The following is a 17,530-nucleotide window of genomic DNA, read 5'->3' as shown; positions in this document are numbered from 1 at the left end:
ACGCTTGGGAAAGCAGTTAGATCTCTCAGAATGTTGTGAATATGTAAGGGATCAATCTTGTTCCTCTAACACTAAAGTTTGAGACACTAACCTTTAGGCTAGCAACGCACTCATATATTTTTTTCAGTAGGCCTATCAACAAGTGTGCTAATTCTGATTTTAACTATCTGGTTACATTTTCTTGAATGCATTACAAGTAGTATGTTATAGTATTATAGATACGTGTACACCTCTCGGAATGTACTCACAGGCAGTTGGCTCAGCGAGGACATGAGCTGGTCAGCAGCGGAGGGTTTGCATCTCGTCTGTGTGGCAGCCGTTATCTCGGCTACCTCAAGGTCACAGTCCGATGAGGGCACAGGCTCAAACTCGGCTCTCCCTTCTCTCTGTGCCAATAAAATTATGTTAAATTTTGACATGAACGTCGTATTGTATCGTTACAGTATAAGTAGGTAGCTAACTAATCTTCAAAAAATCTTAATCTTACTAAAATATTTTCAATAGTGTTAACAAAATATGTGATTAGGAACAATCGATGGTGTTAAATCCTTGCCTTTTATTAAGTTTAATGCAAAAAGTGTTGATTTTTTTAAAGGTATATGTGACCTCTTTAAACGTTGAACTGGCCCGTCCACATGAGCCTCAAACAAACCGAGGGGTGAGTCAGTACAACAGTTCAAGAATGAACTGCACAGTCATTATAAGACACAGCACTGATGTATCTTAACCCCAAGATAACTAAAGGATACATCTATAATGGAATGAGATTCCTTGTGTAGCTTTGATACTGACCAAGACTCATGGTGTAAGGGAAGCTGCTTACTCACTTTCATTTAGGACCACGAGTGAGTATTACCTGAGTATCGGAGCGAGAGTCACATGAAACGGAGGAGTCAGTGGTTGTGGACGCAGGCCAGTGATTGTCTACAGATGCCAATAGATGTCTCCACTGCCACCGCACTCGCTCAGGCCGCAACTTGCGCACAAAGTCTCTCACCCGCAGCTGTAGCCCACTTGTTCCTGAAAAATTGAGATAATATCTTGAATTTATAGACCCAATTGTTGGAAAAAAAAAGATTTTCACTTTTTCTGTACTCTTAACGCTAAGCTTTTCCCCACCTTTAGACTGAAGTCCTTCAACCACAATTCTAGCCCACTAGTTCATAAAAACATTGAGGTTACAAGGTAAACATACTGGACACTTAAAATATACTTTGTGCATACATTCGCAAACTATGCTATGAGTTTTGATATATCCTAATGTAAAATTTGACTTTTATATTGTAACAGTTTTATAATCTATCTATCTATCTACCTATATAAATAAAAATGAATCCCCTTATTTGATTGTATTTCATAACTCAAGAACGAGTGCACCATATTGGATGATTATTTTTTTGTTCTGTTCCTTAGTGCCAGGGGAAGGATTTAATTTAAGGAAATTTATAATCCATCTACTAACTGTTATTTAGTAATTGGATTTTAAAAATTCAAAAATATTGCTTTTACATTAGCATTGGATGAAAATGATTGAATTAAACTGTGGGATACAATAACATGTGTTAAAAAAACATGCTTTAATTTTGAACCAAGAGGTGAGTGAGCATAGCGAACAAGCTCATCTTCAAAATAAACGAGCATTTGACATGAAACCACGTTAGGACAGGATAACGTATGTCGGGAGTTCTTAGTAAAAATAAAATAACTTATAGAAAATACTCAGCCGTTCAATTTTGAGCAAATTTGGCCACGGTAATTTATAAATACATTTTTCACAAAATAAAAATAAGAAGAGTAAAGGTGTGTGATATTTTTTATAGAGGAAAAGTTAGAAAAAATGACAAAGCCTATGTTAAATCAGCATAACGGAGAGGATAAAAAAATAATTTGTTTCAAAATTTTTGTTTTAAATTAATTTATAAAATCTTTTAACATAATGGCTGTACAGGGTAAACAGGCTTGTGCAGATGTACTTATCAAAATAGATGAAGATAAATTAATTCATTAATACAATGTTACCTGTCTCCATTTTGAGTTTAGTCACACCATCCTAATCCTTGTAAGCATTAAGAAGAATAAAAAAAACACAATTACTATCACCAGTAATAAAAGTAAAAGTAACATATTTTCAAATCCAAATGAACAATTGCTTGATTAAAAACGTAACTTAACTCATTGTGAATTAAATTATTTTTCTTCTATATTGATCAATTGATTGGTTGGTCACTTGTGGTCGAAGCAGCTTTAAGGGAAAAAGAGCTATACCACCACAAATCATTAAGCCCGCTGAATCCAAAATTTGCTAAATAATAAGAAAAACATATTTTATTATTTTTTGTAGGCTACTAATAACATTCGGCTGTCTTTTATTTGCAAAATCTCCATAAACTTGTATCTTGTATTTACATTGTAAACAGTCCAGCACAAAGCTTAATAAAGAGTTTATTTCCTTATTATAAAAGATTAAATTAAAATAAACAAAATAAAATAAATTCTATACCTTGATTAATAAAAATGTAGTAGCCTATAGTTTATTTGTTAAATCTCCCTAAATTTGAAATTGCACTGGAAACTTCCTAGAACAAAACTTAAGAAGAGTGTATTTCCTTACATAAAAGATGCAAGGAAAAATTTTAAACTCATAATGGTTTTAATCAGTTAGCCTAACCCGTAAGAGTATTTTATTGTAGGGAATATAAAAAATACAATATTATCTCTTCATGGAAGTCTTTGATTTTAATATACCCCCGCCGCAGCAAACCTGCAGACTAAGTGAATTTCCATCTACCTGATCAGACTTTCAATTAAATATAATAAAACCATGTTTAACAAGTACCTAAGTTTAATCTTACAGGGAGGGCAATAAAGTGTGATTTTTAGTAAAATATGAATAGCTTAGTATAAAATAAATATGTTTTGTCAAGTTTGATAGAAATATATTTATAAACAAGCAAACTACAACAGTTTACTTATTCTCCATAAACATAACACGAGTATTTTAAATTTAAAATAATTTATTATTGATATTTCTCTGTAACCAATAACCATAAAAAAACACTTCAATATATTAAATTATTTGTTTTTTTTAGCTCTTTAAAAAGGTTTAAAGAGAAATTAAGAAACTGTATGTTTTGAGGATCAAACACTAGAAAAAATAAATTTTTACCCCATAAAACCCCGATCATGTTGGTTTGCGAACTCATTCAAGTTTATCCCGCCCTACACATTGAAGCCCCTGAAATATTTTATTAGCTTTAAATTCCAAATTTTTTCCGACTGCCACTGCTAGACCCAAATGCAATTTTTCATTGAGCTATTGATTAATTAATGATGCGATCTAACCAAAGTAGTGATGTGTCAAAACCGAATTTTAAAACCATCAAAACTTTGGAAAAGTTTTTATTTTGGTATTTGATCACAGAGTATCGAGATTCAAATGTTTCGAAATTAACGAATTTAGCAGTTTTATTTTTGAAACTACTGATATTTTTTTGCATCATTATTATTGTTTGTAACACTGTTTTCACAGAAGCTGGTAGCAATAGAGCAAACAGATCACCATTAACAGTGATGAAACAAGTAAATTGTATTCTCAACTTCAATTTTCAAGTTTATCAGTCACATTTTTATGTTATTAACTTATGTCAGGGGGAGGAGTCGAGATCTCTTTCAGTTTTGATTGCATACTTAATATTTAATTATTAGCTGTATTTTTTTGTAACTTTGACATTTTTAACCAGCTAAGTAAAAAAGTTTTGCGTTTAGGTTTTGATATTTGAGAATCGGGAATTCAATTTTTCAAAGTTTTGGTTTCGGTTTGAGATTTGAAATTTCTGGTTTTGACCATTACTAAACCAAAGGACTAAGTACACAAAATAAACTACTATGCAAAAATTTGTTGATGATACAAGTAAAGTAGTGGAATTTATTCTACTTTGTTCAATTCGATACACCAACTCTCTATTCACATGTAGGCTTAAGTAGAAAATAGTAGGACATACCTTTTAATAAATTAAAAGGGGTATAAAAATTGCTTATTACATATATGGAAAATTTGCTAAAAATAAATAGGATTGTAAAACCTAATAAAACCAACTACATACTCAAGAGTAACACAATTACAGTAACAAAATTGTCAATGGTTGAGAGAGTTAAACGTGTTGTATTGGCTTATATTACATCATAATAAGCAGCATCGCATCAATTTAAGCAACGGAGTCAGCGTGCCAGCTTATTAACTATCACCCGGGGTCAATTTTGTCTGGCAAAACTAAACTCCAGCATAGTTGTTTTAAGGATCAAAAGGCCAATCTTTTCATTACTCCTTCCGCTCTTTTCTTTGACAATCACTCTTGAACGTGCATGTGAACACATCTACTGCATTCAAATTCCTAAGGGTGTTTGGAGTAAAAACTAAATATGTATTGGTTTGGGAAAAAATATTTCTATAACATGTAGGCTCTATTATGAATGTACATTTTATTGAACTGAGAGATTTATTTGTAACTGATGAATTAATCAGTAAATATGTGGCAAAATGAGTTGGCTTTGGGAAGTTATGCTAACTTTGGCTTAAGCATATTGTGGTAGGAAAATACTCAATATACTTAGCTTAATAAACCTTACCATACTGTAATCATTGAGGGTTGTCAAGCATAATCAATTAAAATGTATACTTTAAATTTGTTGACTCATTCAAGAACAGGAAAATTTTATATAAGCATATTAAAGAAAGTATATTATGTGTATAAATAACTATAATATAATCAAGATAGGAATGAGGAATAAGTTAAAAAAGCAATGCATAAAAATATTATTTTACCTTTCTTAAATCTTTTCCAAGCAGTTTTTCTAACCTGCGCCATGTCTAATTGCACATACAGAGTGGCATTTTAATTACTGATAGAAAAATGATCAGCGTTGGGATTATTGGCTTACAGATTAATAGAAGATAACAGATAAACGAAATGAGGTAGACATAACGATGAGACAGCTGTTACAGCGGACGACAACACAGTCATCTCAGGCGGTAAAGTAAACATGGCTGACGACAGGCATTTATATTTTAAATACTACCTCTCTGCAAACATTTAATCAAATGGGATTTGTTTAAGCCTACTGAACTTAAATAGAAAGTAAAATAATTAGTACCGGTACTAAAAAGGTAATTTTATTTTAGTTAAGACTTAAATCAACTAAAAAATAACAAAACATCACTGAAATAGACATAGGAGAATAACTAATGCAAGGCGACTAAATACTTAAATGTGTTTTTCCGAATGTTTGTTTTTTGAATCTGTAGGTACACATAGTTTAAGGGGAGACTGAACCTTTAAATTTTTGGAGACTGAACCAAAAACTCTACCAAAAGTATGTATTGTGCAAACCTCTCTATTTTAAACCCACGCTGTAAAGAAAACATGTGATTGTAATTTCTTTAATTTGTTTTGATTTTCTGTTTATATTTTGTTGTTATTTCGTCAACAACATAACATGACAACCCATAAGGCCCATGTTAATCTATATATTAATTTGAAAATGTTTTTCTTTGTGACAGCTATTTTGAGAGAACGGGTGGGTGTAGAAACTCGGTAGAGGTGTCCAAAGAAAGGTCTTGGTCTGTAGATGAGCCATCAAAAGAGAAACATGGTGAATTCCCTCGGGGCTCTGCCCCAGTGGCTTTTAAATTCCCATCCCATGTTATTCTTATGGAGGAAAACGGGGTTTTTGTCACAGCTAATTTGAGAGAACGGCTGTGCGTAAAAACTTGGTAGGGGTGTCTAAAGAAAGGTATTGGTCTGTAGGTGAGCCCTCAAAAGAGAAACGAGGTAAATTTCCTTGGGGCTCTGCCCCAGAGGCCTTTAAAGTTCACTCTGCAATTTTGTTTACATTACGACCATATGGATAATTTTACACTACTTTTAATGAACCAGCTGTTAATATTTAAATTGTATTCAAAGGTCTACTGAAACTGTCAAAAATAAATGTTTAAATTATTATTTATGATTTTAAATTGATTCTCCACTGCATGGCAAGTTTTTTTATAGTTTCAACAAAATGATGAATTTTTTATACGTTTTAAATGTTTTGTTCAAAAATCTATGCTTTATTGCTCTTAGAAAATTTTAAATTATGAAATAAGTGTGACATATCAATTTCGAAGGAATATATCATTATTCCTTATCGGGTTAGCTTATATATATTGTAAGGTTGGCACTTGCCTTTTTTTGCCTACTTTCAATCACCATTTATTTTTTAATTCAAGAAAGAACACCAGAAATTCATTTATTGGTATAAAAGTTTTCGATAATCGGGTTGAAAATTGTTTCATAGATGAGTACGTTGAGAATGAGAGCTGTGTTCAAGTTTTGGAATAGACTAACTAAGGAGTATGTTTCATCTATGGTTTGGGTGAAGTAGTTGAACTAATGTCAATTCAGGTATTTAAAAAAATGTGTACAGGGATTTTATTTTGATGTACACATGTAGCTAGGTCGAACAACACATCTAAACCTCACTACATACAAAGCATTTGGAAACACAACAGTGTCATCACATCTCATCGCATTTGCATAATTTGTTACCAAGGCTGGACTAGGTTATGGATTTGGTTCCGCAAATGTTCAAGATTTGTGATCAAATTTCCTACAATTATGGTTCATTCCATCCACGAAATACATGCACAGCTTTATGTGATCGATATGGCCAAGGCAAAACTACCCCATAAGTTAATGAATTATCAAGTAAGAACAGGATGATTAAATACATGGGTCGATGTGGCAAGAGAAGGAATTGAAATTGCTTGGATAGAAGTAATAATGTTACTGCTTTCTGGAGAATCAGATATTTTTATCAAATACAAAAAAACTAATTTAATATGCTGATAAAATTCTGTATTTTTATGACCAAAGATGAAGATTTACTTATAAATCCGGATACAATCTGAATGATTTTCCTAAAGCAGATGGAATTAGTTGTTAGTAATAAATATTGACTCTTTCCGTAACATGATAGACTAATTATATGAACTCATTCTCCCATATAGTGAAAGTGGCTTTGACAAGAAACAAACTCATGAACAAACAATTATAAGACTCCTAAAAAACCTTTTGGGCAACCTAAAGCCGATAAAAAGGTAAGAAATATTGTGTTAAATGAATTCATCAATAACGTTTTTAGGGAATACAATTGTCATACTTATTATTATGCTTATCCTCCCTTCATTTAACTAAGATTTTAATGACTTCACTCTATCTATCGCAGTTAGCTGAATTTACATAAAACCTCAAGATTGACCGTCGATTTCGACGGGGTTTTACTAGTTTTTTAAAATTTAAAACTCATTGTTTGTGCTTATTTTTGAGCCTATTTTAATTTACAGGGGATTCTGCACATCTACAGGAAAATATCTTTCATTTGGTACCAACCGCGTGTAATTCGGTCCAGAAGTATAGTCAGGCTAGCTGTCATGAGTTTTGCAAATGTTTTTTTAGTAATATAAGATTTTCTCAAAATGCCTGATGCAAATGTAATGGTGAAAATTAATATTTCAAAAGACTATTCCCTTTTATGAATAATAATAACTTAAAAATATGCTAGCTAATTTTGGTAAACAACTTATTATTACAAAACTTCAAGTATTTCCTTGTACTATTTTTAACCATTTTAGGACAAACATAGATTGTCATTAGTAAAGGCAAGACGCATCTTTCTACAAATTACAATAGGTTTTTATAGGATTTTGGGAAATGGACACAGACTTCTGGCTACACACACTTTGGATTCAATAAGTTTAAAAATACCCTTCATTCTAAGGTTTTAAAATTAAAACAGGAAAAAGGTTTTTTTGTGCTTTTACAATGGACGAAATAGTATATTTCATTACGAGGACCGAAAGTGGCATTTTCCGTCGCCCGCCCAAGTTTTTGTGTGGGCCAAGCCGAACACAGGGAACCCCAATTTCACGTGCGAGGCCAAGCCGAGTATGTGAGAGCTATTTTCACGTACGAGGCGAAGCCGAGGACGGGAATAATGGAGCAAGTGCCGGATAATAACTTTCGGTACGAGTTATGAACGATACTTTTCATCACGACGCAAAAATACACAAACACAGAATAGCAGACCTCAGTATATTAAAACAATTTGATTTCTCAATTAATTTGATTGAACATCAAAATATAATAAAATCTTCTAAAAAGAAACCTACGTATATTTCTCAATAAATTTTGTTTAAACATCAAAATAAAAGAATAACACATCTTTTAAAAATACATACAGCTGATTAAAATCATTAAATTAAACCGTAACAAAACACTGGCGCGCGTAGTAAATAAATGGAGAACTAATTGAGAGCGAGGGAAAGTAAATTTAGAGCGAGGGAAAATCAGCTGATCGATTTTCCCTCGCCCTAAATTAGAGCTTGGGAAACGACTACTTTCATTTATATCAGCTGTTATCGAAAATAGTTACTTTCGTTAAGGAGTGATGAAAACACTATTTAGTAGTTAACCACCTGATTTATAAAGTCTTTTTCAGTTTCATAAATAATCACTACAAAATTCACACAAAAAAGTAGAAAAGGAGAGCTTGTCTACGAAAACCAACCCAAAGAGATTTCTTCCGGCAGTCAATGCAATTGTGGCTCAAAGTTAAAAGTAATAATGATAAGAATAGATAGGTCAATGTACCTTGTACCTAATATAATACGACGTATTGAGAAGGTGAGTTACTGAGTTATTATTTTAATATAAAGCATAGTGTTTTATCATAGTTTTTTTTTGTGAGGAAATAGTCCAAACGCTGATCTATTAAATTGTTAAATATTGTTAAAATTATTAAATGTTACTATTTAACAAGATTAACAAGACAGTACATTGACAGTTTTGTAAAGCCCGATGGGAAACAGCAACTGGGTCCAAAATTAACACAATCAGGACCAAACTTATTAAAGAACAATATATTGTTATTGATTAAGGAAAACTGGCATGAATGAACTGCATTAATGACTGTTGATTACAATTTCTAACAATTCTTATTTCCTGTTTTAGTATGATAGTAGGCAATAAGACACAATCAACCACTGTGATAGAACCAGATTACACTTTAATCATTTACTAAAGCAAAATGAAATAACCCTGAGCAGAAAATATGCCTATTTAGAATAGTAGATTGTTAAGAATGTATGACTTAACTATCATTTTAATTTTCCAATTGGATTTTCACTAACTTACTAAATATATCTAACTCACTAGCTGTCTATTTACGTTTCTTAATATAACAAAAAATATCTGTGCCAAAGCTGATGAAATTAATTTTGTGATTGGCTTCAACAATTGGGGAATGGGACCCAAACCAATGACAAAGGATTTAGAAATCAATGAATGATTGGTTTTTTTAAACGTAAATAATAATAACTTATAAAAAATGTTACAATTTTTCTAACAAAATGATAATGTACCAATTGAATAAAAAATGCAATACTATTAACAATGAAACACTTGAAGATGTGGATGGAGAAGCAAATGAATACTTCAATGTTTTCAAAACTATCACTACTATCATCGATGAAAACGCTGAACGTTTAAATAGTCCTATTCTGATTGAATATGTAAACTCAATCACACCATCAGGAGGAATACAACTATGTAAACTTACACTAAAAGCAGTAACTTATCTATTTTGATGTTGATCAGAAACCCCTAAATCTAGGGTTAGGTTTGGTCAATGGTGTGCCTTTACAATAATTTGTTGGGACTTTATTAAAGGGTTATAAAATTAGAAATAATGACTGTATCAGGGTGCAAATGTAATGGTTATACCAAGAAAAAAGTTTATCTTGATAGACCCTTATTTGCATTTTTTTCATTCTTCAAGAAGACAATTTCCAAAATTCCAATAAGGGAAGAATTTTTTATTTTCATTAACCCCAAGACCAAAACTACCTTAGTAAACCAGCATATATTACTAATGAACAATTAGGCCTATAGGTTTATTGACTTTAGCAGACTTAAAACTCTGCAAGTAAGTTAAAATCAAATTATTATTGAAAACAACAACAACCAAAGCAAAAAAGGGTCTGTTGTTCACAAAAAAGATATGGTGTACAGGGACATCTATTCTGACACATAGAAAATGTGATTATTAGTTTAAATATTACAATAATTTGTTTTACGTTTGAGCTTTTTTTAACGTTACTTCTGTCCCTACAAGCCACTAGTAATTAATTATTTAAGTTTACAAACATTTTTGTAAAACTGTAACTACTGTGTTGTTAGGGAAATAAAAATATAATAAGAGCAAATCAAATGCCGGGGTTAAAATGGTTTGAAAGTAGATACTATTTGCAAATGTACCACAGCTTTGTGATATGCTTTTAAAGTACAGCCAAACTCGTACTTTTGTCTAAGTCTAACTGATTAGAAACTGAGTGATTGTTTCAAAGGGAACTGTTGTCTGAGTAATAACAAGGTTATCAAAGGTGATACAAACCGTAAACAGAAATCTATTACGACTCTGATTATTGTTTGTTTAATATATATTCTCACGTTAAATATATTTATAAACTGTGTTAATCAATTAGGCTAATCATTTTCATATAAAATAATTTAAAAAAATAGTATTGGTGATTAACTTAAAAACATTTCAGTTCAATTCCATTGAAAGCCAATTAACTTTGTTTTTTAAAATCAGTGGTTGTAGTCAATCAAAATATTTATGCAGAAATACTGAAATTTAAAATATCAACTAAATCATCTTGAAAAGCAATATTGTAAAAATAAAAGTTAATTTAATTTATCTATGAAAGTCATCATCTTACACTTCCATAAACAATGTTGGCTTTTAGATCAGTGATCTTATACAAACAATCTAGCTGACCCGGTGAACTTTGTAACGCTTAGGCCTACAGTAACAGGCAATGAAAGAAGTGTTATTTATTTAAACTTAATTTAAGCTTTGACAAATTTAATACAATGAATACAAAATAAATATAAGAATCAGTACAGTAGTTCATTAGCATAACACACAGAGAGAAAAGAAGTCAATAAAACAACATAAATAAGAACTTATGTATCGTACTTCAACAAGACATGGTAAAGTTAAACTATGCACTTGGGTCATTTCTCTTCATTTATGCACCTTGTTACTATGCATCTGGTGTTATGTTATAAGGTGCAAGAACAAATAGGATGAATGACTTTCCAAAACCTAAGTCAACCTTGAAAACAAGTCGTATTTAATAATCCCCACAATAGATTTGTTCTGAAGGTTCTCTCGTATATGTTAGGAACATGGGGAAATTTGTATACCAATTAGTTCAGAAGTGTTTCAGTTACAGTATAAATGCTTACTGTAATCTTTTATGAACTAACGCAAATTTATGTTTTTAACGAATTTCCCATATAGAGAATAAGCTATTACCCTAGTATACTCATGGTAAGACCTTGACCCAGGACGGATTTACTTTTTCCTTTTGAGGTCCCTAGAGGCCAAAAACACCATCCATTCAAATTCATATACAGGGTGATCAACTCAAGGAGGCCACCATTGGGATATCGGAAACGGTAAGAGTTAGAGAAAACTTTAAATGGGAGACATTCCTTTATTTTTTGTGGCAGTTAAAAATATGATTTTAGTTTTTCAAAATTCAGCCGCCATTTTCCAAAATGGCGGCCAACTTTGAAATTTCTTATAGAACACCCTGTATTTTATCATGTTTTCGGATAGAACGTGCAATTTAAAAACTTTTTTATTCTTGACATTTTTTCGATAAACCCACTCGTTTAGGAGTTAGAGCCTATGGAAAAATGACTTACGGTGTACATTTTACATCATGTAGCTCCAAAAAAAGTAGGTTTATAGCTAAAATGCGAAGAGTAAATAAGTCAAATAAGTCTTAAAATTGCATCCACACTCCAAAAAGTCCATAAAATTCGTTAAAAATATTAATTCTATTATTTAAAAATGGCGGCCATTTTCCAAAATGGCGGCAAACTTGAAAAGTGGAAAACTGTGTATTTTATGGTCTTAATGGAATGTGGATGCAATTTTAAGACTTATTTGACTTATTTACTCTTCGCATTTTCGCTATAAACCTACTTTTTTTGGAGCTACATGATGTAAAATGTACACCGGAAGTAATTTTTCCATAGGCTCTAACTCCTAAACGAGTGGGTTTATCGAAAAAATGTCAAGAGTAAAAGAGTTTTTAAATTGCACGTTCTATCCGAAAACATGATAAAATACAGGGTGTTCCATAAGAAATTTCAAAGTTGGCCGCCATTTTGGAAAATGGCGGCTGAATTTTGAAAAACTAAAATCATATTTTTAACTGCCACAAAAAATAAAGGAATGTCCCCCATTTAAAGTTTTCTCTAACTCTTACCGTTTCCGATATCCCAATGGTGGCCTCCTTGAGTTGATCACCCTGTATAGGTATATATTTATTTAGATATGTGTCCGTTAGTATGATAACTCGAGCAAAAATGATCCGATTTTGATGAAATTTGGTATGAACGTGTAAACCTACATTTATTCGAACGAGTTCGCAAACCAGCATGATCGGACTACGGGAACGGGTGTTTATGGGGGGTTTTATGGGGTAAAAATTGGTTTTTCAGATTTTTGACCCTAAAAACAAAAAATATAGCAAATTATTACCAAACCATAAAAAAAACATATAATTTAGTATAGCCTATTGAAACTTTACAATGCGCCTAATGTTTACAGAGAAAATTCCAAAATGTTGTAAATTTAAAATTCCCATGCTATTCTTATGCAGAAGAAGTAAACTGTTGTAGTTTACTTGTTTATGAACATATTTTGATCACATTTGGAAAATGCATTTATTTCATACTAAACTAGGGCCTATTAACATTTTACAAAATACACTTCATTACTTTTCGGTTGCAGCAAACCTAAGTACTAGGTTGCATTTAAATGCTATTTAAATAGGGAATAAATGTGATATTTTCAAGGAGACATTTCAACATAGGCCTAAATCAAATCAGACAAATGGAAATTCGCTTAGTCTGCAGGTTTACTGCAGCGGGGATATTTATATTAACAACCACTATGATCAATAAATATATTATTAATAAATGTGTTAGCTGCACTGTCTTTAACGGTTTAGGCTAAAAATACAGACATTTAAGTAAACGAACTTGCACGGAGAAAACAGGGAATAATATCTAACAAAATGCATTTTATAAAAAAAGACTCAACAAACAGGCTAATCTCTTTACAAGGAAGATAAGCTGTTATTTTTAAGTGCGGTTCTTCTGAGAAATATAAATGAGATGAACTAGAACAAGCACATTTCGGCACCTAACTTTACAAGGTTAACTTTACTTTCCTGCTTGCTCAGCTCAAACCCCAAACCGTCTGTATCGATTAATGTACTTTTCGCTGCAATGTACAAGAACTAAACGTAGGCCTACAATTTCACTTTTATGTCCGAGGGGAGACACAGAGTAATGTACAAGTATAATACAATAGGCTAAACCATTATTTTTTAGACATACCTAAGTCTATCCATAGATAAAAGGAGTTATAGACACCTATTGTCGGGACCACATAAGTTTGCAGTTGAGGGAGGAGCCTATTTACCATATGGTTTTGAATGAACCAATGAGAACGGTGCGGTGTTGCCAAATCTAATAATACCAGCTGATTTGAAAATATTGCTTTTATATTTTAATTAGTGTTGTCAATGGGCGATGTGGCAACGTCGCACTAGCCTTGTCTTGTGATTGGCTGCCACCAACTGCAAACTTACGTGGTCCCGACAATAGATACCCCACGCAATGCTAATATGTGTTAACAATTTTTGGTCTAAAACAGACTAGATCCTAGGCGGCGCTGGTCTCAAAACCGACTAACCGCGGTTGGCATGTCGTGCAACTTAGTCAGTCGACCGGCCAACTCAGCCGGCTGGGAACTGTCTAGGGCCTACCCCTTTAATCTAAAGTCTATCTTACTGTAAGCTAAGCACACTCAAAGTCCAATTTCCTAACCTGCCTTGTGGCAAGGCTACAAAATTGCTAAGCCGTCCCTTACTATCTGTCAATTTGCTGCTTCTATGTTAAAATTATCTGATCAAATGTTGTGATGCAACTCTAATAGTTATTTACAATCAAATAGGCCTAGATTATTTAATAATTGAACACTGTCTTTAAATTAATTCTTGTCATCAGTAAGTTAATGAAAGGAGAAAGTAAGTTAGCCTAACTAATTTAAATAAAACACACACAATTTTGAAGATAACACACACAATTTTGAAGATCAAACATACAAAATAACACAGACATAGGCTTACATAATTTCAACCAGCTTTAAGATGATAAAATATAACTAAAGGGTGATTAATTTTTAACCCACACTCTAATTGAATATTACCGTGCTAACTTAACTAGGGTAATAAAAAGGCTAGAACTGAGCAAAAAAAACCTTTGTCAGCAAATATCAAAAGTGACAGGAATTGCTGGATCTATTTACAAAGCACTCAAATAAAACCCACTCTAGGCTTAGGAAGCAAGAAATACATTTCCTGACCTTTCATTGAACCGTCATAATGGAAGTGGTAGGGGAAGATACAAGATTTCCTAGCGAAGGCTGAGCTCAAGCTGGAAGATCATATTGAAACTGAGAGTTTTTAATTTAAACTAAGTTAACTTGTTAACTGGTAGCTTTAATTAAATCATTCCAGAGCAAATTGATTGTATGGGCACAGTTTCTTAACTGGACTACGCTGATATTGATTCAAACTATTAATTCAATTAGTAAAACTTCATTCAATTTTTTCATTATCAGCAAGTTTGGTCATGACAGTTTCATTTTATAATTGATAAGTTAGTTAAAATATTGATTTTTTTAATCAATAGTTTTAATCAATATTAGCGTATCCTAGTTAAGAAACTGTACCCAATTGGATTAGGCCTATGTGGAGTATTCTTGAAATCTGATATTACAGCCACATTACAGTCATTAAAATCATTTACCTAAATAATTTACAGAATAAAGTTATGTTTTAGTCTCAAAAATTACTCCTTTAAGTTAGATTTTTGAAAGAAAAAATAACTGACTAAACAAACCCTTTCTTTATTATTCAAGTTGTTATTAATGCAGTTCAACTTCCTTAATGCGCAAATTGATGCTCTAACCATTGATAGATCGGACTAGGCAGATAAGTTTTAAAATAAACTTTTAAGAGTGGTCATAGGTTGCAGGCCTACCTAGATAGATTTTTGTTTTGGGTAGAATTTCATAAGTAAGTTAAAGCCAAAAACAATGGAATGAAAATATTGTATCGATTAATTTGGTATATCGATTATTTCATTCGGTTAGTTAGGTTAGGTTAACCTAATTAACCAAACTTGATATAGGGCCTATCGAATGAAATAATCGATAGGCTAAATCGATATGTGTATGATAGGCCTATTCATTGGATTGTTTTTGGCCCCACTTATTAAAGTCTACCCTTTATTTTTAAAAGGCATATCTATGAATAAGTTAAACTGTAATTATGTTCTTATTGTAAATAGCATTGATGTGGGATAAATAAATCATGAGTCATATTTCCAAGAGCATCAAGGATTTTTTATAACCCTGGCAACGTAACAAGCTTATGAATTAAGTTAAGTGTAACAAATATTTAAAAATAGCCTATTTTTTCCATTCTATATTGAAAATCTATAACTTAACAGCCCATATGCCTAAATTTAGGCTATGTGTTTGTTGCATTAGGGTAGGTAACTTAATAACAGAAGAATTAATACCCTGATAAAACTAATCTTTCTAAAAGAGAAAAAAATGGTAAAAACCATTCATTATCCAATAAAGTTTTGATTAAGTTATTACAAAATCCACAAATAATGGAACTTTTAAATCAAATCATCAGGGTCATCTGAATGAAATAGGGCCTAGTCCTAGTGCGATTTTACAAGATAAAATTTATAGGTTATGTAATATGATTATTTTATTTGTACTTACAAAATTCTTAACTTGGAGGCAAAGCAGTGGAAATCTTTGTTTAACACCACAAAAATGAGTACGTAAACATATTAATAACGAAATTTTGCTCAATCACAGACATTTCTCACTCAACTCAAGCTTTCATTAAAACAGCTGTCAAGGCCAAGGAAATGACAAGTAAAAAAATATTGCTTGTCATGTCCAACTAACAGATTGACATACCTAATGCAACACAGTGCAAGGGAGAAAGTGATTTTGACAGCTGTATTTCCACACTTAGTATCATGGATTAAACATACTCTCCTTTTTTAGGGGAGAGGAGGGAAAATGCTTTTACGCACACAGGTAGCTAGCCTGTAGTGTGAGTGTGAGACTCCTGAATTTATCAGACTACTCACTAAAACCCCCCTCTACTCTGTTAGACACAGACCTGGAATTTAATACTTTAATACTTTTCTTTGAAATGGCGACCATACAGAGTGAATGGAGATGAGTGTAGGATGAGTGGCGCGATCTTATTGTCTTGTTAGTGACTAAGGCCGACATATCCTTAGAAACAGCTGATAATTAATAGCCCATACAGCTAATGGCAACTAAGGGACCTACAGTTTATAGTGGACTCATAACCACATTTCTGCCTTGGTATATACAAATTTGTCTAATTATCAGGATAGTACTGCGGATATTCGTAGTACTCACTCGTGCGGACGTTAATCCACACCAGGGAGTATCACATCCACAGTGCATGCCTATAAATATCCACAATTCGCAAACTCAGTAGCTGGATTACAGGACGACGCCACCCGTCCCAGTTTAATTGTTTGTCACATTACTTCAAGTCAGTCCAACATGTGACCTAAGACCTCAGGGCCAGGACTCGTACCGTCTCCTGGTATTTAGATTATTTATGACCTACACTCAAGGTCGAGCTTCTTGGTGTGGAGAATATACCCTGGATATGTAATGTGACACACAGGTCCAATTGTCCTCACCCTCCATCATCATCGGCATGACTGTGTCTACCGACAGCAGTCCTACGAACCTTCGAGCCTCCAGGCGGGGCCTTTCCCAACGCTGGCAGTGAAAAAGTATATGTTCCACGTCATCGGGAATCCATGGGCAGTATATGCAATCGGGTGACACGACTTTGCCCATCCTGAATAGACGACCGGAAAAAGCCGTGACCCGTCAAAAAATGGGTGAGGTAGGAGTTCACCGCTCCGCACCACAGATTAACCCAAGGTTGGACTGTACTCGTATCAGTCGCCCTGGTCCAGCGTCCCCGTGTCTCCTGTTCCCTGCTCTCCTGACACAGCTGGTAGGTGCGAGTACGTTCCTCTGTTCGTGTCTGATGGTCCTTCCCACGGCGCTGATAAGTTGCCTTTCTCTCCGCCGCCAAAATTTTGACGGAGATGACTCCAGCAAACATAACCAGGTCGGCGAGTTCGGACACTGTTCGGTATGCAGATGCTACCCTTAGTGCTGCCTGACGCTGCACTCGGGCGAGCCGCTTATCCTATATACTTCCTTTATTGAGAGCGTCTACCCACACCTCTGCACC

The 17,530-nt window shown here is 33.1% G+C and overlaps 1 protein-coding gene across 1 annotated transcript in view; it reads right to left on the bottom strand.

Moving 5' to 3' along the window:
* Positions 1 to 16,107, bottom strand: part of LOC129004296 (uncharacterized) — a 64,358-nt gene extending 48,251 nt beyond the window's left edge. The window contains exons 1-4 of the mRNA XM_054432824.1: positions 15,988 to 16,107; positions 2,020 to 2,056; positions 857 to 1,020; positions 249 to 386 (exon numbers count right to left, since the gene is read on the bottom strand). Coding sequence (XP_054288799.1) covers positions 249 to 386; positions 857 to 1,020; positions 2,020 to 2,029 — 312 coding nt within the window. The 5' untranslated portion in view covers positions 2,030 to 2,056; positions 15,988 to 16,107. The remainder of the gene's footprint in view (positions 1 to 248; positions 387 to 856; positions 1,021 to 2,019; positions 2,057 to 15,987) is intronic.
* Positions 16,108 to 17,530: the final 1,423 nt, after the last annotated feature.

This window comes from Macrosteles quadrilineatus, unplaced genomic scaffold (genome assembly GCF_028750875.1).
Source record: "Macrosteles quadrilineatus isolate MER2022 unplaced genomic scaffold, UCM_ALF_1.0 Scaffold_9__3_contigs__length_116548681, whole genome shotgun sequence".
Taxonomy (NCBI): Eukaryota; Metazoa; Arthropoda; class Insecta; order Hemiptera; family Cicadellidae; genus Macrosteles; species Macrosteles quadrilineatus.
Note: the sequence above shows the minus strand (reverse complement) of the source record. Positions and strands in the feature narration are given on the sequence as shown.